The sequence below is a fragment of the Corvus cornix genome, chromosome 7 (genome assembly GCF_000738735.6).
Source record: "Corvus cornix cornix isolate S_Up_H32 chromosome 7, ASM73873v5, whole genome shotgun sequence".
Lineage (NCBI taxonomy): Eukaryota > Metazoa > Chordata > Aves > Passeriformes > Corvidae > Corvus > Corvus cornix.
The window spans coordinates 20187433-20213893 of record NC_046337.1 but is presented as its reverse complement, the minus strand read 5'-3'; the positions used below and the strand labels follow the sequence as shown (position 1 = coordinate 20213893).

At 42.5% G+C, this 26461-nt stretch overlaps 2 protein-coding genes across 4 annotated transcripts in view; both read right to left on the bottom strand.

Moving 5' to 3' along the window:
• GAD1 (glutamate decarboxylase 1) overlaps nucleotides 1-10859 on the bottom strand; it is a 39628-nt gene extending 28769 nt beyond the window's left edge. Inside the window, exons 1-4 of one of the 2 annotated variants that reach the window (XM_039554766.1) lie at nucleotides 10312-10859; nucleotides 8669-8745; nucleotides 3464-3609; nucleotides 1645-1707 (exon numbers count right to left, since the gene is read on the bottom strand). In XM_039554766.1, the coding sequence (XP_039410700.1) occupies nucleotides 1645-1707; nucleotides 3464-3609; nucleotides 8669-8745 (286 nt within the window). In that variant the 5' untranslated portion in view covers nucleotides 10312-10859. Of the gene's footprint in view, nucleotides 1-1644; nucleotides 1708-3463; nucleotides 3610-4754; nucleotides 5093-8668; nucleotides 8746-10311 lie in introns of those variants that run through there. The other variant, XM_039554767.1, reaches the window with a different exon arrangement.
• A 2486-nt stretch (nucleotides 10860-13345) lies between these two features.
• MYO3B (myosin IIIB) overlaps nucleotides 13346-26461 on the bottom strand; it is a 248769-nt gene continuing 235653 nt past the window's right edge. The window contains exons 41-43 of one of the 2 annotated variants that reach the window (XR_002047282.3): nucleotides 17047-17133; nucleotides 14984-15037; nucleotides 13346-13855 (exon numbers count right to left, since the gene is read on the bottom strand). The gene's annotated coding sequence lies outside the window, so the exon portion shown is untranslated. Of the gene's footprint in view, nucleotides 17134-26461 lie in introns of both variants that reach the window. The other variant, XM_019290511.3, reaches the window with a different exon arrangement.

The window sequence follows — 26461 nt, the reverse complement described above, 5'->3', positions numbered from 1 at the left end:
GGTCAACCCTTATTTGAAGTTTGCATTCAAAATTAATCGACTTCAGTGTGATATGCACAGTAGGAACAATTCCAAGGCGCCTTTGTGACTATACAATATTTAGGGTCCAGAATAATGTCTTGCGAAAGGTAAGGACAAGGAGATATCATCTGCAACAGTCAAACGTCAACTCGTTTAGCATGTGTAATTAGAATTCTTGGCAACCTTAATACTCCATTCTGTTTACCATAGGCAACCTTCCCTGCATGTCTTTGTGAAGGTGTTCGATTCAAATAGGAGGGCTCATACAAGCAAAAACAGTGGTCGCGATCAAATCCGAGCATTCCAAACTGGCGTCACTCACTATTCAGAGTATATTTTTCATGTAAAACAGGAAAGAGCCAATCAAGGAAAACTGAGCACCAAACCACAATTAAAAATACAGCTTGTCTTGAACTCCCTTCACAAAGCCTTCACTAAGCTTTCTTATGCCTTTTTCAAATCCAAAATGGTGGGATATTTCATTTTCAGCGTATTTGATCTCATTGAGAGAAGCTGCACTGTCCCTCTCTAACCCCGGTAGTCTAGCAACACGGAACAAGCCTAACAGCGCGTTACTTTATCAGTTCTGCTTGCCGGGCTAAATTAAAATGATGGTGAAAATGTCCATCGCTCCAGCCACTGAGGGGACTGGTAGGGAAATGGTCCATTAAACCCAGATCAGGAGCTATTTATAGAACTAAGCGACTACTCGTTAATGTCGCCAGCGGCTACCAGTGAAATCTCTCACAGACACAGGGCTAAACATTTGCACCCTGATTCTTTTCCTGTTCAAACTTCCAGATGACAAAACGTTTAGTGAATGAACTTCGACTCAAGCAAGCAGGGAAAGAGGTTTAAATGTTCCTTTGCATTGAAAAAAAGGTTCGTTTCTCCCAAGACGTATATCCCATCTCCCCAAAAGAGACAGAGGGGAAAAGGGGAAATAATTTCTATGCGTAGGGGGTATGGGCTAAACTGAATGATTCTCTCCATCACAATATGAAGATTTGACTGTTAGTCTCTGAAAGCGAAGACGCTACTTAGAAATCTAGAGAAGGAAGACAGCTTGTTATCTGCAAATGAATCTCTTGCTATAACGTTGCGATCTGATTGTGCATTTGTTTCCCTTCTGCATTTCATGTGCCTGCGCGCTGACTGGCTGCCAGCGCTATCTTACCAGCACAGCAAGCTGACGAATTGCTCTTTAATAAGGCTCTCGTTAATCTTTTTTCCCCAGGAGATCCGTATTTTCTAGTCAGATAAGGTTGAAAAATTTCAGACAGTGAGAGGCGGCGAACTGGCCCCTCGCCCCCCGTTCTTCCTTCCCGCCGGCTCCTGCACTTTCTTCGCCCGGAGCGCCCGGCGCCTGCAACCCCCGTGTGTGGCAGGAGGGGCAGCGGGACCGCAGCCCTCCGCTCTCCGGCGGACAAAACCTCGGCCACCGCCAGCCCAAGGGAGGCACAGCGGCGGGGCCGGGGCCGCCGAGCCTCCCTGCGGCCGGCAGGGGGCGCCCGAGGCGGGGCCGGGCTCGGGGGCGCTCGGCCGGTGCTGCCCCGCCGGGGCGGCCGCGTAGTCACGCGTGGGTGTGTGGGGTGTCGTACGGGGAGGCACGGCCGCACTTACCGCATATCTTCAGCCCGATCTTCCTGGTGCACCCGTGAGCCACACCGCACCACGAGTCGTAAGCTGGAAGAGAGAGCAGATTTGTTCCCCTGGGGCGGCGGGGCTGTCCGGCCGCCGCGCCCCACCCCGGTCACCCCCGCACGGCTCCATCGCCGTGAGAAATGGCTGATTCCGAGCCCGGCGGCGCTGGGCGCGGGCAGCTGAGGCTCGGATGACACCGAGGTGACATGCTGGCCTGCCCAGAGGAGAGGGGAAGGCACCCGGGACCCGACATCTCATCGTTTACTGGCGGGGCTCCAGGGAAGTAGCAGCTTAAAATAAAGTGGCGTGAAATGGGGTCACAAAAGAGTTCAGGAATTAATTGGGTGAAAAATAGTATTTGACTAGATGATCGGACTCGCATCACCGAACCTCGGACGGATTGACGGGCTGCCGACGGCCCTCCTAGGACCGCACCCCAGAGGGAGCAGGCTGCTTCCCAGCCCCTGGAGTCGTGGCTCGGGAACGCCCCGGTCGGCCCGGACTGAGCCCACGGGAAGCGGGGAACGAAGCCCAGGACCGAGGTTGGAGGGTGCACCAACCGCGGCGCCGGGCACTGCCGGGCCTCTCCGGTCCGTCGCCCGCGGCAAGGGGCAGCCAGAAATCCGGCAGCGATGGACCCCGGAGGGCGACCGGGGGAGAGGGAGCGCTGACCTGGCGTTGGGGCATGAGGGGAGAAGATTTCAGAGGAACCGGGACGAGGACGGCTCACCCGAGCACGGAGGACAGCGGCCCGACTCTCGGGGAGGGGGAAGCGGCACGGTGCTCCCGACCGGGCGGAGGAGCCCTCTCGGCAGGGACGCTGAGAGTGCCCGGGGGCGGGGAGCCTGTGTGGGCAGGGCGGGGTGCTGCTGCCAGAGGTTATCTTAGTTTTAGCCGTGTTGCAAATTAATTCGATTTCTGCGTGTGACACCTCAGTCGAAGGCAGCAGTGCCTGTCACGCGCGCCTGAAACAAGACCCAGTGCTGCCGTTCGCCCCCTCCCCCGTTTTTTTTTTCCAGTTTCAGAATAATGACAATAATGACTCCGATGCTCATGCCTCGTAGCTCTTTCAGGGTAAAAGCTATTACCCGCTCTGCTGTCCCTGACAACCGTTCATTTCTTACTGTTATTCGCTCTTTGTCTCCCATCTTTATAGCATCTAGCCTCTTTTTAAAATTATTATTGTCTTTTTTTCTGTAGGCGACGGTCTGAACTGCCTGGGAGGGCTATAAACTGATTCTCTATCCACCTGCAGCAGCCTTTGCTTCCCACTCACACCTCAATAACTCAAGGCGAATTCAGAGCAATTAGGAATATAACGCTTTGAAAAGCTGCAATTAGCATCCAAATTTCGCTTGATTACAGGCTTCAGCGTAGGCTGAAAGGAAGCTGCAGCATTAGCATTTATAAAATGTAGCGGGGAGACATCCGCTTTAATATCCTGGTGTAACTTCGCCCTTTAACGGATTCATTTTCTCCACACCCCTTCCAACATCCCGATTTTTTATCCATCTGGGAGGTCAGTTTATTGTCTATATCTCTCAAAGGCGGCTGTAAGATAAAGACAGCGTTGGCCACTAAGGTGGGCTTTTCCTCACAGCGTTTTACTCGCCATGGACCGACCTCTCCTGTTCCCAGTACGAAGATGGTTTCTTTGTGTAGAGCACTTTCCGCACTTTGCTTAATGGCGCGGAACAGGGCTTCACAGATGCATAATTTCGTTTCGAAACTCGTTTTTTTGAGCCTAAGTGGAGAAAGCCTCCAAAACACTTAAAACGAAGAAAATATTAAAACCTACTTGTGGGTCGCAAATTAGGTGGGGTGGGGTCCGGAGCATCGTTGGAGGACGAGGGAGCGGAGGAAGCCATCCTTTCAGAAAAGCCCCGGTCCTCGGAGCTCGTATTTTCTCGATATTCCTCTGAGTGGTGGGCAGCAAGGAATTTGCTGGAAGGAAGAACAGGCGGGTTTAGTAGTCTAGTCTCCTGGAGCACCGCACCGGAGTCCCGTCCAGACGCCAGCGGGCGGCAGCCGCTCAGGTCCCGGGGCGGCGGGAGGACAGGCAGGAGCCAGCCGAACCGGGAAAATGCCTCAACACACTGAAGAGAAAAATCTTCCCTTCGCTAGATTCCAGGGCGCTACCCCCCGCGCCTGAATGACGGATTTAGCAGAGCATGAAGACTACAGCAATTATATCGGTGGCCACTGAGCAGGGCAGTTACACGTCTCGCATCAAATGGAGACCAGCGTGCAAAGCGGGCTTCGAAATCACCAGCCCGAATGACCTACAATCCCAAACAGAGCCCGCTTCTCGGCTTTACCACGTCAGGCTAAGCATTCAGGAAAGACTGACAGACAAAACCCCGCCACCACAAAGGTGCGTTTTGCCCAGGTCCAATGACAAGCGCCACATACATGTGTATTTGCACACACATGTTTCAGCAAATCTGGGCCAGTATGTGCTCCGGCACTAACCAGCGATCGCCCGTGCCCATGGTCGCTTTAGTGGTGCAAATGGCAGGAGAAGCATGTCTGTCTGGGGAAAGAAAGGTGTAGGAGCAGCCCTCGCTCCTCGCCAGATGTTCAGCTCTTTCCTGGCGGACACGGCGTTCCGATAAGCAATACAGGGTCGCTGATCGAGAATTGCCGGGTCAGTGCCCAGATCGTCTCTTTGCCCCCACGGCTACCTGCGATTTATTTTCTTCCCCTTGTAAAGAAAATGAAGGTCGCGGTAACGAAAGAACGCTTTCTTTGTTAGCGGCTTTTTTCAAAACGGTAGCTACCGATTCATTTCCACTGCTGAGTGGATTTACACCCGCGTGTAAACGCAACGGATTAACGATTTCAATGGAAAACAGGTATTTAATTTTTTTAAGACGAAAAAGAAAACAGACACAAGCAGAAGAGATTTTCTAGACAATGCCTGCAAGTGAAGTAACAGGTTAGCACTATGTCTAGGGCGCTAGCTGTATCAAAAATCCCATTATTTCTCCGTACGTACGACAGCGACCAAAACCGATTTTAGGGGGAAAAATTGCTCCAGAGGTTCCCAAAGGCTTGAAAAAATAGGATGCTGTTTAGAGGACACTTACCGAGGGGGCGAGCAGACACTCTTATTGCCGTAGTCCAGGCAGGCAGGGCGACTCTAGCCTGGGAGCGACCCGCCGCTTATAAACTCTGCCAGAAACGACGTCGGAATACCAATCGCGCAGCGGAATTTAATGCGAGATGACCTTTTTTTCCAGAAGTGCTCAGATTTGCTTTTTTAAAATCGTGAATCGCCGGTTGATCTGCTTCGACGCAGGCATGAGTCACAGGACTGCCGCCACCCCCTCCGCGCCGCTCCGCACGGGGGCTGGGGACCGCTGGGGCGGCCGGCTGGGGCGGGAAGGGCGGCCCACCGGCCCCGGCTGCCGCCGCTGGTCTGCTTCGTCCCGGGGCGGTGGGGCTGACTCCCGCGGCGGGCGGGGCTGTCCAGCCGCGGCAGGGGCGGCACCCCAGGCAGGCGGTTCTGCCGTGCGAGCCCCTCGTTGAGCCCCTCGTGCGGATGGAGCCAGAGGCTTTCCCTAGACAGCACCGGCCCGACCCGAGGTCGCCAGCTGTGCTAATAGGCACCGCACACATCGGCGCACCGTTGAGGGGACGGGGCCGAACTCCCGCCCCGGCCGTCCCTGCGGCCCCGGCCCTCCCCTGAGCATGGTGCGGGACACGAATGAGCCAGGCGGGGTCCGTGGAATTGTATATTAGCAACAACCCTTGTCCCCCCTCTTCGCCGTGCCGAAGGTCGGATGTGACCCACTGGCTCAGCCCGCGGTTCCCGCGGCTCGTCCCGCTCCTCCCCGCCAGAGGGTGGCAGAGGCACGGGTACCGCTGCAGGGAAACACCTGGATGCCTGTGACTTGCCCTCAGGGTTGCCATTAGATTACGATTTTATACCAGACATCCCTTTGCTAAAACCAGAAACATTAAGACAGCAGTTTTTTGTACCCCTGACAACCCCATGTCTGCGTTACTTGATCCCACACCCCGAGTATGCTTAGCCAACATTTTGTGGTGGCGACCGCGGTGCTGTATTTCAGCACACCACAGTAGCTACGCAGATGCCTAAACCAAACCCTTCTCAAAAAGATGTCACGTAAGGGGCTGGCAGGAATTCGCAATGAGATGAGAGGAGGGAGATCAGCCCGATGGAGCCAAAGAATTTCATCCTGTGCAGGATATGTTGGGCAGCGCAAGGAGCAGCAGGGCTGTGTCCTTTTTGAAGGACTCGAGGGAAAAGCAAAAACTTACAATCCCGTTTTGTAAAGGAAACCGGCCGACTGACAGCATTAAGTAGCCAAGACGATTGCTTTGTCGAGCACACCTCCTCTCTAGGAACTGGACGTGTAACGAAAACACCGACAGCACAAAGGCTAGTTTTTAAACACGCCTTTACAGACATTAATGGCCCTAGGTGACATGACCTTTTCTCATATCTAGGCTATCATTTTAAACGTGATTTCAACCAATCGAGCAAAACATTTGCTTAGTGCAGAGTGTGAGAAATAATAATATAACTGTAGCTATTTGTCTTTATAAACGTAAACAAACGTTCAAAGGAAGTCATGGCAGGATTGCAGTACAAAGAGTCAACGAAAGACCATGTGAAGAACCCTTAAGCCATCAGTCACTGTGAGGCGAGACCCGGGCAGGTGAATGCCCGGCAGCCACACAGCGTGTGCGCTTATCCTTCCCTGATGGCTTTCCAGAAGTGCGTGTGTCTGGAGTAAACAGACACGGTTTAACATAAATATTTACATCCTCGTAGAATCTGAGGCCCGCGAGGGGAAGGAGCCAGACAATGAAGGCCAGCGAGCCTTCCGCGGCACGTTGGAAATACGATTCTTTCCAGCACCTCGATGGCGCGGCGCTCCCGGCTCGCCATTCCGGTCAGCACCGCGGACAGCGCCCGCTCCGGCCCGGCCCGCGCTGCCCCGGGCAGGGTGAGCGGCACCGTCGGGGGGCGCGGGCAGCGGGTGTGCGGAGCCCCTCGCTCCCTCCCGGCCGTGCAAGAGGATGCCGAAGGCGAACCCCAGCGAGCCCGGCCCCGCTCCCCGCCTCACAGCCCCTCTGGGTGGCGCTGTCTCTCAAGCCCAGACGCTCCGCAAAGCCCTGCGCAGAGCCGCCCGGCCGCGGCTGCGGCTGCTCCGAGCCCGGGCTCACCACGATCTATTCGTCCCGGCCCCGGCGGCGACAAGGGGAAAGCAGCAAACCCTGGGGCTCTGCGGGTCCCCCGCTCGCTCATCTACAGCGTGGCTGCACAACACGCCTGGAAACGCTTGCTAACTCTCATTTGCAACGGACCTGCTTGAAAATGCGACCTAAACCCGAACCGCTCCAGCTCAGCGGCTTCATTCAGAACTCGCCACACCAACTGAAATCTTTGAAACACCTTTGCCAGGTGCACACGCCCAGGCCAGGGCACTCAGAGATGTGCCGCTCCCACCGAGAGAGTTCAAAGTCTTCCCCTCCAGCTGTCCTGTTCAACCAGTCTGCTATTTTCTCCTCGCATGTGACTTCCCTGAGGCTACTGCTCGAGTGCACCCTAGGCACAGGTTACAGAGAATCTCTTTGCAGTTGGGGACCCAGAAGACTTGGGTTTTGCTTTGAATCCAGATGTTTACTGAGGATGTGAAACACACAGGAAAAACCACTGATGCAAGGTATCAGCAAGGCAGTAGGATGAAGATACATAATTCCCTTAGCTGAAGCTTGTAAGCAGCACATCAGTTAGAACTCACTTTAAAAAGCCAAACCATGGAGTATTTATGGAATTCACTTCCATCCACAAAGACTACTCAATTATTACATAGTTTTTATAGCTGTGGACATAGAAACAATGACTGTCAAGCAGAAAAAGAATTTTTACTACTTGTGTTGCAGCCTGTAGGTTTGAAAAGTCACTGTGTTTGGAGCTGCATACAATATTTTAAGAGCTATGAGTGCCTCCTGCCTACACTGTGAGGAGGTCACAATGTAACTACATGCCAATAGAAAGGCAAATAGAAAAAAGTCCCTGCGCCGTAACGTTTTTGTTTCTTCATATTCTGAACTAAAGTCGCATTATATATGCATTTATCTGCAGGCAGGGCAGTAGATTTGACTTCTGGTGATTATTATTGTGGAGAGTTTCCTCCATTAATATTCCGTGTTGCCTTTTAATTGCCATTTTGTGTGGATTATGAATCTTTTAGCATGCTGGGATTAGGCAAACTCTTTCCTTGAAACTTCAATATAGTATACAATGCTAAGTACACAGAACACTTGTGATGTTTCTGAACTTGTGGGTTTGTCTTTTTGTCTTTGCAGTCTGTGATTTTTTTTTTTTAAGTAACACAGCTATAATAATTTTTAATCCAGTACATTATTACAAAATATATTTATTGCATCCAGTATCTCTTTTCCTACCATTTCTGGTATACAAATATGTCTCATTTACCTGTATCTTAGATCGAATGGAATAATTTAAATAAATTTCCTTAACTCTTGACACAGAAAAATGGGAAAATTGTTCAAAACTAAGTGTTTCAGAACTTTTCTGGCTATCATCTTCAGTGCTTAAAAACACAGATAAATAAATTACTGTATATCTGCAACAACAACAAAAAAAAATGAATATGCCAAGAGAAAAAAAAAAACCAAATTAGTGCTTTGATTATTTGGCCCTGTCCAGAAAATTCTACTAATAGAAATTTGGTGAAGACTGTGGATTTATACTCCTACTCTACAGATAACTTTGGCTGTTTTCTGTCACTTGACAAAAATTAATTGAAGAGGAATGATACATTTGCTTTGGGTTTTATGAACAGTCAATAACTGATGTACCCAACTGGCACATACTTAAGGATCATGTGCATCACTCAAATTTCAAAGACAGCTCAAGATGAACTGCCAGACAGAAAATTCAGCACTGCTGTGATGAAGGGCATTTAGAAAAGTCTAATCTGAAGCACACTGTTTTACATACTTGTGGCTTCTTGTTTCAGGATGTCCCCTCCCTGATCCATGCTGGCATGTCTTGTTGTCCGTTTTGATCTGCTTCATCTGAAAAACATTCCAAAGAACAACCCACAATCCCAAAACAATAGCAGTGGCAAATGCCAACTCTCAATACCCCCAAGTAAACATGGAAAGAAGCAAAGAATCCCCTTACTTTCAAACTGTAACAAAATATCTAGATGGATTTTTAAAAATTACTTAAGTTAGGTAACTGTGATTGTAGCCTGAAAAAAATAACAAAAGGGATAGTATAGCCAGTATGTCTACCAGTTTAAGAGATTGCAATTTTACCCTGCATCTGAAAGGAAATTTATTTCCCACCTCCCCCAGTAGCCCTGTAGAGCCAAGACAGCTAATGCCTGGATATAGTTCCCCTTATGATATGTTATTATAATTGTTGCATCTCACTGAATTATATCTTTTTATCCCATAGGAGGGCATCCGTTTACAATGAGAACCTTCAGCATTTTCAGCAATGCTGCTGCAGGAGATCATACAGTTTGACTCTTCAATCTTAGAACAAATTTGGAGAGCTGGACTCTGGGATTTTTTAACATATGATTGTTTAAATTAAGCATATTTCATAAATACTCCTCAGGAAACAAGAAGCATGGGCTTTTCTGCTACTTTTGAAAAAAAAGTTTAAAAAAGTAAAAAAACACTTCTCAAATCATAACTCAGTTTCAGGTATGGGCTTTTGAAAGTCTCAAAAGTTTTTGGGATCATTAAGAGTTGTGAGTTTAGCTAGGCGCTTTTTTGTTGTTGTTTTGGGTTTTCTTTGTTTTGTTTTTTGTTTGTTTAGTTTTGTTTTTTCCCCTTTTTCTCCTCTTTCCTCTGTACTGGATACGTAAGGTTTTGCCTTGACAAGTGTTAGTTTGCCCCGGATAGCTATCAGTACTAGCGAAGTAGCAGACTTTCTGCAGCACCACATTTGAAACCCTTCCTTCTTCTGGTTTCTTTTTAGCTAAAATATTACAGAAATGGAAATAAAAATCGTTTCCAAAATGAAAAGTTAAGGGCACCTGATTGAAATACAAGGGGTTTAAGCAAAACAGCAATACCTACATTTTTTAACACAGTGCAATCAAAGCACAGAAACACAAACAGGAAGGTATGAACAGCTACAAAGATGGACAATTGGCACATGGTACTCGGAAAAGTACAGTGATTGTGCTTGTCCACCAAGATATGAGTTTGTCCACCAGAGAAAACAGATGGGCAGGTAAGAAAAAAAAATCTCTTCTCTGTGTTAGACTGAGTAGTTCATATTCCCTATTCTGAGTGGATTTCATTAGCATTCTTAAAACTAACAGATTCCTATTTGGGGGTAACAGAAGAGTGCATGAGCTTTAAGAAAAGCCATCAGCTGTTACACAAGCTTCTCTATTCATTAGGAATATGGAAGATTATGAAAACATTGAGGGGCATTTTTAAGGAAAAAAAACACTTCTCCCAGATCAAGAGAGAGGTGATTCAAATTGAAGACATCTCCCAACCAGAAAAATCAGATTAGAGTTGACTTGTTACAGACACATATTCCAATCTATTTATATAATAAAATCTCATAGTTTACTTCGTCCCTTCAAAACTTCTCTGCAAGCACACACTTACCTAATGCTCTCGACTCCTCTTGATGGTATTCTGATAGTTGCACTTGAAGAAGACAACCACAGGAAAAAAGAGAGCTGCTGTCATCTGGGACAGCATTAGCAACTCAGCACTAGAACAGGAGACAGAACTTAGCCATGTTATCTTTAACAGTTCAGCCACAACAAAGATTTTTAAAGTTAAAACACATGAGATAAAGAGCAGCACTGCTCTGAGCAGTGAATCAAGCATAACCTCTCTCTTCATAGTCTTAAGGGATACTTAACGTTTGCTAGGGTTTAAGGGAACTGTCTGGGAAGGGATTCAAGAGAGTCCAATAGATAATGCTCTGGTTTCCAATAGCTCTGTTCTCCCCAGGACAGGTAACAAGGTTACTTACTTCCCTCTCCAGCTACAGAGAGAACACCAACTTGGGACTTCACTTCTCAGCACTCTTCTACCAGTCATCTTTTTTTCTTCAGAGATTAGTAATCTGTTTAAACAAATAACTCCACCGAAAGTAACATGAGCTAGCAAAAATGCTGAAAGATTTGTCAGATATCCACACTCAAGCTAGTCAGGAATGCCAGCCAATGTATATCCAAACTTCTAAAAATATTTTAATTTATTATCTATTTCTTTCAGCATTGTAACAGGGTTCACTTAGTCCTCACCATGTGGACACCAACTGATTTGAGGTAATACGTATGGCAGGCATCCCACATAGATGTCTGCATTAAAAATGACAAAGATATTAGTACAAAATGTAAACCATCTTGAGTTTATAGATATGATCTATTCTTGAGATACTCTACTAAAGGGGAATCTGACTCTCAAGAGCATATCTGAATCATTTTCAAGTTTTAATGCCAGTCCAGAAAAATAAGTATATTTATAAAGTAGGAAGGACTCCCAGCCTATGGTTTTTCCCTGTCACTATTTAAAAGCATTCATATGAATTCACTTAGTTCTTCAGCACATTGCTTTCTCTTAGAAAAAATTCAAATTCAAAAACAAGCAATAGGAGATGAATGATGTGGACACTAAAATGAATATTAGTAATTCAGGAATCACAGCCTCAAAGAGGTTGATCATTTTAATTCCTTTCAATTTAAGTGAGAAGGGAGGTGCTCCACTTCTCTCCGGAAAGCAGCTGGTTTACTTTTCTCTTATCCATGTCTAGAAAATAATCTTTTGTCCTTTCTACAGCCTTGATGTGTCCAGAGAAACAATTGAATATCTGTGGTAAATTTACTTAAGGAGTCTCAATCTTATAATCTCTTCATGCAGACCAGCTCCTCAGGAGTGTAAATTCAAACCTTCCCAGTTGATTATGAATATTTCACATCACAGTGGCAACTACTACTGTAGTTCTTGCCATCTCCGTCTGTAAATTTTATAAATGTTAACAATAAGTTAATGTTAAATTGGTACAAGTCACAATCTTATCAGTTATGTAGATTTTCTGATCAATTTTACAACTGGCACTTTTTCAACAGTGCTATTTGGTTTATCTCCAAACCTGGACAAGAGACTGTCATTGAAGCTATATATCTTTACAAAGATGTCAGGCAAGGCTTTTCAGCTAAAATACTCTTAAGAGCTGTATCATTAATGTCAAGACTATAAAAATCACAACAATTTTCAGCAAGCGGTGTTTTAATTTTAAGACAGCATTTCTGCCACTCAAAACTACATCATCGTTTTGCAGATTACAGAGTTTTATAAAATCATGCTGGTTTCCCTTGTTCAAGTGGTGCAAAGGAATGTATCAAGTCCAATACTAAAATATTGTTTTGCTCAAGTGATGATCTGTGTCACAGTTTCCATGTAACTTATTGCTCCAGCAGGAAAATACTATATCAATTACTTCTGCATACATCAAGTTTACATGTGTCATCAAGTTAGAAAACAAGGTAATTTTTACAGGTGTAAGTTCGAAAATATTGCAAGTACTACAAAAATTCTAAGATCTGATATTAATTTTAGTAAAGAATACTGAAATTTCTAATAATAATTATGATTAAACAGTGTACTTCAACACTTTATGTTGATCGTTGGAGAATCAAAATCATCAATTGAAATACCATACTATCTCCACACTAATTTTCTTCAGACTTTTCTTCATCATTACAATTTGGACAGCTAGGGTTTTATCTTTTTGTTTTATTATTGCTGCTTTCATCACTTGCTTCAGCATCATCTTCACTATCCCCACTGATGAATTTCTGTGCTGCTTCTGCCATAAAAACACACACAGCTCAACATAGCTCTTAAATCAGCACAGCTGGTCACCAGAAAATCACTCGTTTATGGGAGAAAGTTTGGATGAATTACGCCACCAAGCCACCTTGTTGTTCCTGTTTCCTGTAGCTACACAGTGGCAAGAGAATGGAAGGTTCCCTCTCTCTCTACCCCTTGCCCCACGTATCTTTATATCCTAAACTGATACAGGACTAGGAAGACTTGATCACAAATGAGCAGTGTAAGCTATAGTGAATATGTGAGAGAAGAAAATACACAACTAAGCCAGGTTTGGGAGTATCCAAAGATGGATCGAGCTGATATTTGTAATGTCTTCCTTCTCATTACTTCTTTCTCATATTACAGAAGTCAAAGGGACTTCTTGATGTTAACATCCTTCAGACTAACATCCCATTTCATAATAAACATGGCTAACATTTTGGCACAATTCAATTGCCATGATCACAGGTAGCATCTCAGAGCACCATCAGAGGTCATTTTGTGAGTAAGGACCAGTTTAAAATCGATTTACTTTACTAATTTTTACATATTTTCTGCTGAAAGTTTCCTGCTCAAGTGCTAAAAGAGTTTTCTTGAGCATTCCTCTTCCACGTCAGTGCAGGGTGAGCTTTTTTGAGGTGAGGTTTTTATTGATTATTTGGATTATGTTAGTTGATATTATATTGAGACAGTTGATGTGAACTCACATGGTCTACTTGTTCTGAATTTAGAAGACTGTTTCTAAATTTTTAGGATTTCTGACTTTTTTCTTTCTCTCTTAATATACTGTAAAATGAATACTTGCAATTGAACATTAACAAATGGAGAATGTTTACTTTGACATTTTATAGACCAAGGCAGAATATTTAAGACATAGAAACCTCAGACATTATAGAAGTATTTTCTCAGTTTCTGGCTTTCAAAATACAAAGTCAGGTTCCTGGTCATACAATAATTCTCAATGTGAAAAGCAAGACTGTCCATACAATAAATATTGTAGTTGCAATTCTCAAACTTACAGACCACCTTTCCTTCAAGAAGTGGAAAAAACCTGCTTGAGCTCAGTATTTTCTGGTTCATAGATCAGAACTGCAGGCTGACAACATAATATATTACAAACATGTATGACATGATGACAAAATAAACAGCAAAGAACACCCCAGAGATAAGTCTGCCTCTTCTGGTTCATGAAAGTGTAAGTCATGTAAAGCAATGAAAAACCTTACAAGTACACAGATCAGAAATGGATGTTCACCGCCTGAAGAACATCAAGCTTACTGTTACCACGCATACTCTTGCGTAGCACCATATTTTGAGTAATTGTCTGCAGTGCAAAAAAAAAAAAAACCAAGTTAATGGCATCAATAATTTTAGGATCAGGATAGAAAGCTGAAAAATTACATTTAAGAGCAATAAGATGATAAAGATCTTAAATAAAGATCACATTTATGATAGAATGATTACATCAATTAAGAAAAACAGACACAGAAAATTTAGACACCTGAATTTAAGGTTAAACCAGAGAGAAACCCCGAAATAGCAAAACATGAAAAACCTGTATTATTTTGCATACCACTTGCACATATGCACTATAAAGTGAGCAAAACCAAACTCAAAAATCTTACATAGAAGAATAATTCTGAAGGTGAAAACTGCTCTAATTGCACCCTTCAAGGTTCTGTTAGACAATGGCTGTGCAATTGTAATTTTTCACAAGCTAATACAAATTTCACTGGTTTTGTTATAGCAAAGTGCCAGTATTTTGGGTTTTGCCATTCTACCTCCCCTTATCCATCTTCCATCTCTACTGCATTTTCTACAAAAACCAACTGCAGTAGTTGAAATGGAGGTTTCCTTCCGCATCCTAAAAAGCAATGCATGCAGGAGCTTTTGACCAGATAATGAACAGGGAGCCAGGAGAAATCAGCTGAAGTCACTTGGAGGCAACAACAGCAACAGAGATCAAAGAATAAAAGCCAACTGCTCATTTAACTGACAGCAGTCAGGCAGGCAAGAGAGAAACCATTATAACACTAATAATCATGTATTTAGGGCCTCCAAAGTTGTGCTGCTTGGCAAACATAGCAAAATATATAAATATATTTCTTGTCAGGAGTTGTCACTGGGAAATCATAGGAGTAACTGACACAATGTAGCATGGATATTTTTCACCATAAGCCAAAATCACATGTAAATCTAGGTCTGGGAATGAAAGGCTGTCTAAACAACATGGTCTAGTGGAAGGTGTCCCTGCCCGTGGGGGGGGGGGTTGGAACTAGATGATCTTTAAGGTCCCTCCCAACCCAAACTATCCTATGATTCTATATTATTCCACAATTCATACACCTCTTTTCAAATTATCAAAATTTCAGTCAGCATTTACTATGCATACAAGTGCAGAAATTCTAGAAATTAGGTCTCAGTACACTGTCTGTATTGAAATTGCCCTTACACTGTGTCTCCCAAGGAGGAGCAGAACCTTGTAATGAAGCAGCATTCTGATGCACTGAAAAAAACAAGAGATACACATACATGACTTGAAGATCAGAAGAACAAAAAGCCACATAGTACCTGGTTTATATTTGACATGCCCATAGGTTTCTCTTAGCCTTATAAGAATTTTAGCTCTAGTGCTTAAATTTTCCAAGTTGTAAAGACAATATAATTCAGAAGTCCGCACACATTAATGCCCTTGATGTGCTTTCTGTTGTTGCTGGGGCACAGAATTATCTCTGGAGAAACACTTTCACAAAAGTTTTTTCAACTACTGTTTGTAATTGTCATGGATTTACACATTCTACACCAAACAAAACCATGTTACATTATTTATCTATACGTTCACCTATAATTAGAATAGAAATATAAAAAAAGATTAAAGGACAAGTTACAGAACATGAAGATGTTGAGTTCCCATAATGTAGCTTACCCACTACTATGTTTTATTTGATCTAAATTACAATGGTGCCAAGTGAACCACAGGTTAAACAGTTCATCCATGCATTTCCAGTCTTTCAAAATTAATTGGGTGACAAATCGTTGTATTATTGAGCTCTAATTGCTTAAAAAAGCATGTAATAGATCAGCTGCAAAACCAAAGACATTAACATGGTACTGCTTGAACTGCCACTTCCGAAAAGCAAATTCAAAACAGTTGTTTCACATTTTGGTTCACCTGATGCAATTTCATTCCTCAACTCAAATATTTCTTTGACTTGAAGCTCTATGGTGAAATTTTTTAAAGTTCCACTTCAAATATACACTATCAAATTGTTCAACCCCTTGCTTTGTTCAGTTTCCCCAATTAAGTAATGAGTATTTTAAAGCAAATAGTATTATAAAAATTAGCAATTGTTAAATAATTTACCTTTTGGCCCATAAATACATAATTCTTCATTTTGTTTGTCTGCTTCCAAAATAGAGACAGTAACTTTAAAAAGCATTAATTTTCTATTCATGGTATTAGTAAATTCCTGAGGTAATGAAAATTTTCACAAGTTTCAACACAAATCCACACAAGGATATAACCTGAAACTTTGGAATTACTTAATCTACTGCATGAATATGCAAAGCAATGGAATTGAAAACATCATTCAATTAATCTATTGCCACAAAGGAGGTGTATATTAGGTTCTGGACGGAGCTGAAGTTTACCTTCTTGGTCTCTGTCCTTTTTAAACAACTGTATCTAACAGAAAATGAAATGACAAAACAAAAGACCAACTATGTCTTTTTATTTACAGCAGACTATCAGAATTTGTCTGAACAGACATTCAACACCAGAACAAACAGAATACCCTTTTTCTTTTCTTTTTTAAAAGTCTTGGGACAGCACCTTTTTACTTCTCTTCAGTTACTGAAACAATTCATATTGATTTAAACAAAAAAAAAATTCAACAAACAAAAAACCAGTGAGGACTTTAATAGGGTTTCCTGCAAGTTCTATAGGTGGGCTCCTTCTCTGGGGTCTCCATCACTGTTAGAAGTCATCTATCCAGCACAGTACTGATATACAGCTCATGATCTACCTGATTATGTAAACACCCACAGTTTGTTCTTACATCCTTTTGAGATCACTAAAACTTACATGTGTTCTTAAATGAATTTCTCTGGGGATTCTTTAGTAAGCAAACCACATGAATACAACAATTATGCTCTTTAGCATTTAAGAGTTGCTAGAATTTATGATTATAATTTTTGACAGCCTTGATTTTCCACTGTTATTAAACCCTCATCACTACAGATTGATTTTGCAGTCCTAGTGGATCACCACAACAAAGCAATATGGAAGAAACATATAGAGATTTAAAAAATGTGTCTAATGTCTACTCTGTCATTAGAGAAACAAAAGATTAAGCTTCTATTTTTAATGACCACACATCTTACTCTAGAGTAATTTAAAAATCTTATTTGGTACATCTTATTAAAATAATGTTTAAAATTTACCAGCTATTCCACCACTTTCATACAACAGGTACCTTGGCCTATCCCTTGGATAACAGAAATTAAAAAACCTACCTGGGCGTGAACAAGCAGGATACAGCCCCTCCTGATTCACTGAGGTGTTGGTGGCATTCAAAGAGAGCAAGTGGGAATGAGATAGCGCTAGAAAAAGAGTGAAGCTGTAAGCCATGCAGCCCCTTTTCCTCTGTCTAGTAGATGCCAAACCATGTAATTAGGAAGGGTTATTTGACATTATATGACTGTACAATGGTGAAGTGCTTCAGCATGAGGAGCAGCAACAGTATCTAGAATTGTACATCCAGAAAGGAGTGTGAGTTCAGAGATGTATTGCACTTTCACAAGCACCTAACTAAAAGCTCCCTATAGTAGCTGCAAAAAACTACATTTTTTCGTCAACTGTCGCTACAGCATGACCTCCATAACTACCTAAAATCAAAGTACAAAATTTGAATGCAGAAGTTGAAATAAAAAAAGCTTAAAATTTGACACATCCCAAAAATTATGCCCAGTGCAGTAAGTACCATACTTAACCTACTTTGCCCTTCAGAATGTGCACTATTTATTATAATTCTAACTTAGTCCACTGGGTGGATTGCTCCTTTTTTATCCACTAGGCTCAATCAAATCAGTGCAATAGAAGAACTGCTGATGCATGAAATGATAGGTCAATGTAACCTTGTCATGGAGTAATAGCCCCCCAAATCACAGTAAACAAATACAACAATTCATTTTATTTCCTGTAGGTATTAGGCAAGGCATAAACTATCAAAATCTAAGGCAGGAACATTTTAACTGCAAATATAATATATTGCTCCATACTACTATACAAAAACCTCATTTAACTAACATCTTAACACACAAAATGGAGGAAAAGCTTTTACAACTAAATGGTTGTTGCAGTCACACTACCATCTACCACTGGACTTTCCCAAATCAGTATAACCAATGGCCTTCATACAATGAAGGCTTTCTAAAAAGTTTTGTCATCAGGAGGTGTCTTTCTTTTCTTGCTTTGTCAATTACAGATGTCCCTGGAGTAAGTTCATCAAAACAACTGGCACAGTACATTTAGCGTAATTTTTACACATAAACATTCTCGTTTGCTATTTTTATCTTTCATTTTAGTTAGTTTACCACACTAAAGTTAGCATTGCATTCTTGGAGATTCCATGTACTTAAAAAGAGATTTGTCTATGAGATGATTCATGATCATATAAGAAAATACTTTAGAAGGTAAGTGTAAAGGTAGCAAAAATTGAACTACGACTGTAGTAGTCAATTGCTAAGATATCATCCTATAAAACATATTGGAAACATTAATGCATGATATTATTCTTAAGAGCATAAGATGTTCTATACGGACCTCTGCTGTGCATTGCTATTAATACAAAATCTTTTTTTAGAATAAATTACATATATGTTTGTGTAAGCATATACACATTTATAGAGACTGTGATTGGTAAATACAACTTACAGAAGCTTACAAGGCTGGTGGTGTGTGTAATTTGCAGCGTACATGCTCATAATGGTTTTATGTAGCAACAGTAAAATGTAATGTAAACAAAATTTAAATGGTATTTAAACTGGAGTCTGCAATCTTGAACGGTTTGTTGTATGTGACAACTGTATAGAGAACAAATTACATGTACTACTGAGAATCTAATGTGTGCTGAACTTCTAAGATGGGTGAGTTTTATTTTCTTTCCTAAAACATCCTCAGGAAAAAGTGTTCAACTTTACAAACAAACACAGAGAAATTATTTTAAATGTTAGGGATCAGTGAATGGGAAGAAAAATACATTACTATTTTATGTGAGACAATAAATGTTTAAAATGCATGGTTTAACATTAAAAAATAGTGCAAAGTAATTTTAAAGTCTGAAATATAGTATTATTGTTATACATTTAACATGAGAACGAAGTGTTGGAATGAGGTCTTGAAAAGATGTAATTTTTTATTTGGGACATGAGTGGGAACATATGTGTTATCATGATAGATATCTCAAGTAGAGTACTCTTGTCAGAGCAATTTTCCAGCAAGGGGACATGTCAGCTACATTATAAACCCCACATACTACACTACAATGCCATTATTAATTTTAAGCAGGGTCTGCCTGGCCATACAAAAGACAAGTTACAAATATTAATAGTATTTCTTAAAAACCTGATTAAAAAGTCAAAATAAAATCATTAGATACTAAAATGCGTTACTGATGCTATCATAGCAAACACACTTTCCAACATTTTAATAATAGACTTGGAAATTAGAAACTTTTACTAAAAATACTGCAACATTACTTATAGTCACAGTTACTTCATAAGAAAATACAACTGGACTGATCACTTCTGGCATTCCAAAATCCTGAAAAATAAAATTAAACATAAAGAAATAATTTTAAAACAAGTTTCACAACCATATCCACATAAAAACTAGTAGAGATCTAAAGGCTCCTATAAACAGAATCAGCTGTTTTTCCTTTAATCTTAGGCTGAAAGGGTCTGTGACACAGTAGCCATATGCCAAAAAAACCCCCCTAAGAACATTAAACAAAAAGATCTGCAACTTCTCTGGTCAGTCTTAAGGATACATTCATTTTTTTGTATAGCATACAAATTAGAAGTTCAGAAGCTCAATAACAAAAAGCAGAATTCCTGAACACACAGTAGTTGTTCATCCTTAAAAGCAACAGACCAATGTCTCCCTGCTCTCCTTGCCAGTACTGGCATTTATAAATACTTTCCCTTTGCTGCTCTCTCACTTTGAAGCAGCTAAAGCAAGCTGTATTTTGTTGCTGGGTTTTGACCTCCCCTTACAGAAGGCACACAGCTGTCAGGAAAGCATGATGTTTTATGTTTGAATTCCACTGCAGGGCCAGACCCTGCTCCCTTAAAAGTCAGAGAAAATCATTCCTTTAAGTTAATGAGGAGCAGAAAGAGGTCTTGAGTAGCAAGTTTCTTCAGTACTGTGTGTATTTATAGAATCATAGAGAGGTTTGGATTGGAAGGAACATTAAAGATTATCTAGTTCCAAAACCTCTGCCATTAGCAGGGACACCTTCCCCTTGACCAGGTAGTTCAAAGCTCCCTCCCAGCCTGGCCTTGAACACTTCCAGGGATGGGGCATCCACAACTCCTCTGGGCAATCTCTTCCAGTGCCTGACCACCCTCACAGCAAAGAATATATACCTAATATCGGATCTAAACCTACCCTCTTTTAGTTTGAACCTATTACCCCTTGTCTTGTCCCTCCTTGCCCTTGCAAGAAGTCCCTCTTCAACTCTCTTGTAGGCCCCTTTGGGTACTGGAAGGTGCTCTGAGTTCTCCCTTGGAGCCTTCTCTTCTCCAGGCTGAACAGCCCCAACAGCAGTCTCAGCCTTTCCTCATGGGAGAGATGTTCCAGCCCTCTCATGGTCTTTGTGGCCTCCTCTGAACTCGCTCCAAAAGTTCACATCATTCTTATGTTGGAAGCCCACAGCTGGACACAGTGCTCCAGGCGGAGAGTAAAGGGGATTTCAGTGGGGTGAAATGACTTGCAGAAAACAATGCAACTACCTGGGGAAGCGGCTGAAATTCATATACCTCATCAACACCCCAGATGTGAGCCCACCTACTCTTCTGACAACAGAGAGAAGAGGCCAGAGAAATAACCATGGCAGCACTGCATAGGTGATTAGTAGACTTCTTTATGCAACTCTGCCTATACTTAAGAGTTGCTCCACATACTACAAGCCCCAAGAGCTGGCAGCAACACCACACAGCTGCTGCTTCTACCCTTGCCTTATTCTCACCTGCTTTTACTTCTTGTAACTTGGCCACTGATGAGATTCAGTGTTCCCTCCTGCTCCTCCAGATGGGTTATTTTACAGTCAACTCATACTAGCTAGATGGGCTAATTCAAGAGCAGGAACAAAAAAGTCAGATGAAGGGAAGAAAAAAAGATGACCAAGAACTATTTAAGCTCATCTAAGTAGCACAGAGTCCCAACACTGAACCATGCCTCTTGCAACAAATAATCATCATCTGAAACACTCAGGAAACTCGACAGATCTTGTTCATTGTATTGGGAAAAAAAAAAAAAAAAAAAGTATGTCAGACAACAATAATGTATTACAAAACTTATCCTGAGAAAAATAAAGTAGCAGAAGGGCTATCACCTTTAAGATGTTAACATCTTAAACACTTTCATCTTTTTGTATGATGTAATAAAGGGAAAAAATAGAAGTCAAGACTGCTTGTCTAATCACATTTTATATTTTAAATGAAATCAGGCTTCGTGTTATACAGGCATATAACAAAAAGGTTTGGAAAGCCATAAAACCATGTATTTCAACACACTCCTTTAACTCCAAAGTCCACTACTGAGAGGAAAGTTTCTCTGGACTTCACATAACCTGCTTCAGAGACAGGGACATTCTACAGCCCAGGGACAAGCTGTGAGGACAGAGCTCTGAGTGGAAATGCTGTTGCACATCTGACCCTCAGAAGAAATGAACTATAACAATGCCAAAGCTTATCCCACTGCAGTGAAAGATGAAAAGGACACATTACAGAAATAAAAGCTAGGAGTCTTGAGGGCCATGTACATTTAAAACAAAACAAAACAAAAAAAATCAAACAAAACCCAAACCGATCAACCAAACAAAACCCAAAAAATCCAAACCAAAAAGAAAAACAAGCCTAAAACACCAAAAGCCACTATAGCAAAACCTTTAGGTATTCTGGACCTACGATTCTGTGAAATTAGTTCCAAGTTCTCGCAAAAAAGCCTGAAATACGTTCAGTGTTCCAGTCGGGTTTATTTCCTCAAGTCCCCTCAGCTACCACGCGTCCCACAGCGGAACGGCACCCGCCCAGCAGGGCGGGCCCACCTGCTCAGCACCGGCGGCACCGCCGTCCTGACCCCAACCCCGTGCGCCGACAGCCTGCGGGAGCCGCCCCCCGCGGGGGCACAGCGCGGCCGGGCCCGGGCGCTGCCCTGCCGGCACTGCCGCCGTCCCGCCCCCGCCCCTGCCGGCATCTCCTGCAGCGAGGCCGCGGCTGCCGTCGCCTGGCGCGGGGAGCGGGCCGGGGGGGCCGGTGTCCCGCGGCTGCTCCGGGCGGGAAGGGCCCGCTGGGGTCAGAGGGGCGGCCCTGCGAGCCGCTGCAGCCCGCGGCTGCGACTGGGGCTATGCACCGAAGGAGCGCGATGCGAGACCGCGTGGGTGGGAACGGCCTGGAGAATGGGGTTCTGCGCCGTTCGTCAGTTTTAAGGGGCATTCAGGCAACATTGAAACGGTTATAAAGTCATCATGGCTGCTCAAACAACTCTCAGAGGATGTTGAGACCCACGAAGTGTAAATCCAGTCATAAAGGAATGGGACAAATCTGTGATGGATCGGCCTATCTGTGATTACTAAACACAACAAACAAAACGCGATTCCAGCTCAGGAAGTTTCTGAAGCACTGTTCCCCAGAAGCTGAGAGGCTGCGCCAAGGGGAATATCTGTTTTATATATGCCTTGTTTTTAATCCACTTTCCTTAAGCATCTGTTACTGGAAAACAGGCTCCTAGGTTAAACAGACCTTTGGTCTGGCTCATGATGGTTGTGCATCTCCATTATGTTTACCATTTCCCCTGAGAAAACCATTTCAAGCATCTCCATCACTGTTTGCCAAAGGAAGCTGCATGTAGCAGGGGCTCTTCCTGCATTCTGGGACTTTGTAATGATTATGTGGTTGGCTCCAGGGGCATGTGCAGTTCTGCAGCTTCCTTATGGCCTTAAACACATGCTCCCCCAAAGGCCCCAAAATGATTTTAAACAGATGTAGCTGAGATACTGTTAGGTCTTCCCTGAGAGCATTACAGAGGAGCAGGTAAAATACTCTGATCCCAGAAACGTGAATCAGAGCCCCTCAAAGAAGTTAGGAAAAAGCTGAGACTTGGTGGAGAGGTACTAATAAGAGCCTAATTACTGATGCCTGAGAGCTGAAGGTGAGAAGATGTGACCCTAACCACACTCTTCTGTTGTCACAAAAACTTAGGGGCATTAGCTGTGTCATCTGGCATGCCACCTATCCCTGGGCAGGTATTCAGGGCTGATTCAATCATTTTGTGAACCTTTTCAGCTGAAACGTTGCTTATTGCAGTCTAGTTCAAAGTGAATTTCTAATGAATTACTTTAATTGAAAATAAGCTTGGTAAAAGTCAAAATGTGAAAAAGTGTGACTTTACATACACAAATGTTAGAATTTATTTGTAGAATTCACATTGTAAAAATCCTTGGTATTAATCATCATTAATATAGCTCTAAATGCATCTCACACTAACAGGCATTAGCGATATATTCAGATTATTTGGTTAGGATTAATAGAGGATTGGCTTTCTGATCAGCAATCAAAAAGATGCTGCAGCTTTCTAAAAACAAGTACCCCTTTGTGTCAGCCAAGCTGCTGAAGACAAATATTTTGCTTTTAAAAATTCTTATTTTAAGTCTGGATTTTAACTGGTGCATGAGAAACCTCTATACATGGAAAGGGAGAAGAGAAAGTCAGGTCAGCCATAGTTTGTCTCTGACTGACATAAGACTTCATGGCTTAACCAATGAGAAGAACATCTCCTGCAGGCAAGAACTCAGATGGGACTATTTTATGCTTTTGATTTACCTTTTTGAATAAATGATGATAGAGAAAAGTGGTTATCACTACAAAAAAGTGCTGCGGAATCAGCAGCAAGTCAAGAGATTTGGCTGCTTTGCTTGAGGTTTTTCATGTGGCATTGAGATGGTAGGAACTTGGTCATTTCTGCAGCAAGATTTCATGAGAGACTGTGCTTACTGCTTTTGAGATCAAGAGCAAAACATTCAGGACATGTTAAGGATGGTATATTATATAGTCTATCAGTTTTAAAGGGGTGAGGCACACCTGTAATTGGAGGTAATCTTGGTTGAATCATTGGATCTTAGAGTCTGTTTTTGAAAATGTGCTTTGTTGTATGCTGTGCTTTTCTCTTACACCTTTTAAATAGGAAAGAATGTTTTCTGAACTGAAAGAACAAATAATTAACACATAGGTGGCATATGCTCCACAGGTAGAGGCTCTGCTGTGATCTAATGGTGTAGCCTTGGGAGCAGGATAAGGACTGCAGCATCCCAAGAAGGACTTGTTCAGAGAGGAACAACTCCTGACCCAGAGGCAATGGGTAATTGCAGCTGTCCCCATGAAGGGTAAAGCTCCTGTTGTCCAAGTACCCAGCCAGCTCAGGGAAAACCGCCATGTCCCTGTGCATCACACCTGCTCTGGGATGGCCCATGCCCCTGTAGGCCACACAAATACTGCAGGTCTTTCTGGACCTTGTGCAGAGAAAGTAAATTCCATGTGCTCACACTCTATGCTGTCTTGTAGATCTGTACAAGAACCACAGGGAATCTAAACCTACATCATCATTCTAATTGTTTTTACCATCATCTAAGTTTTTAATCTTTGATAGTGTGTGTATCTTAATTAGGAGCTGGTTCTCAAGTGTATTGAAAAGCAACCAAACAAACCAAATAATTGTGTAATTCTAATACATCATTCTGAGTATTCAAAACATCTAATTGCTGTAGCTAATTAAAAACAGGCTTGAACTTACCCTCCTCCTTGTCCTTTCTTGAACATGCTCTCTAAGCGTCAGAGGTTCTAACATGTAGATCAGAATCTAGATCTCAGTATTATATCTGATGCTTGACACCCATTTTAAATTAAGTCTGGGATGAATAAATGCATATAATAAAAAGACAAAGGAGATTCTATTGTACTTAGGCACTTTATAAGGAATTATTTTAATGTAACATACTATTCTGCTTTACTGGTTTAATATTTAATATTTCTTAGCAGATTAAAACTGTGGTTCTAATGAGAAAAATAATTGAATGATACATCTAGAAGGTAATTCCCACATTTAAGTCTCAGTGATTTCAGTACTTTGCAATCACTTTATTTAGCTTAGGAAACTTTCATCTTCCTGTGTAATGAGGCACAATGATTTAGGGTTTTGTGGACAGGGGAGAGAGCAAACCCCTTGAATGCAGTGTAACAGCTGCATGGTGAAACACCCTGCAGAAAACTTTGGGGCTGTACTACAAACTCTCCTGAGTTGTGTAAGGGAACTGGGGAAACTGAAGCAGCTAGAGGCTTCTAAAAATTCTTGGGCCTTATGCTTCCTCTCTTCATGCAGGATGTGAAGGGAACTAGGATTCCTTGCTAGTGTTGATAGTTGTGAGGGCAAGCAAAAGTAGCCCATGAAAAGGAAAGTTAGTCTGTCTGCTTTGTTTTCTCCCTCACCCTCCTCCTTGACAGAAGCATAATGATCTTCAGATCCTTGAAGGTCTTTTCCCCCTATTGTGGGAAAAAACGTTTAACAAGCCCTTCCTCTTATGAGAAAAAACCACTTCCCTGTAGACTGCCAGGATGTGCTGAGTATGTTTAGTGTTGCTTTTTATATATTCACGATCCCATTGGGGTAGCAGAGTTCCAGTTCCAGTGTTCACATGCAGTTCTAAAGTGTTACAGAGAACATACTTCCCCTAAAAAGATTGCTCACAGTTTTCTCTCTCAGTAACCTAAGTATTCAACCACCAAACATAGCTTTGATTACAGTACTTTGCAAGTAGCTTCTCAGTGTCATTCTACAATTTATGTAAGCATTTTATTAAGAAACTCAGACATAGCCTTAGGCCTCATGTAGGCTCATAAGAAGATTTGGTTAATATTTGGGAAAACATAAAAGTGTAATCTTTGCCTGCTTAAAACTCTTTCAGCTCTTTCAGAGCAAATTAATAGCAAGAAGTCAGTGGAGCCACACTGCTGAAGGGTCAGGTAATGCTGCAAAGAATGGGCTTCCTATGTTAGTCTACTAAGGTACACAAGCAATGTTTTAGAACATGTAAAGCAAGCAGATGTCAAGTGTTTGGCTGTTCTTTGAAGAATTAAACAAGGGTAAAGCACCATGACTATTCCTGCCCAGAAGAAAAGCTAATTATTTAGATGTGAGGGGAAGAAATGAAGCCATTTTCACCCTCCTTTGGGATTAACATATGATAGCTGAGACCACCTGATATTCTCAGGCTGTATTATCTTTCCTGTCTAATCTCTAATGAGTGAGCAGTGTGCATTTTCCTTTCTCTTCTTCACATGTGGATTCTAGACCCGTGGAAAGGGTGAATGTGGCAGTGTGACTGACATCTCCTTTCCATACAGATGAGAAATCTGCATGTGGAGATCACAGGCACACCATCTGATCCTGAAAAAAGCATGTGGGATATGACCCCAAGTGAAGATAGGGCTTTGGCTAATAAAGTTTCTTTTAACCTGCTTTATAATTAGAGCCTGTTTTGAAAATGTGCTCTGTGATGTCTGGTTCATGTTAAAAAGGAAAACGAAAAATGTTTTCAAGTAGTATACAGGGTGATACTGGAACATTTTTCAAACAGCCCAGTACTATTATAAGAAC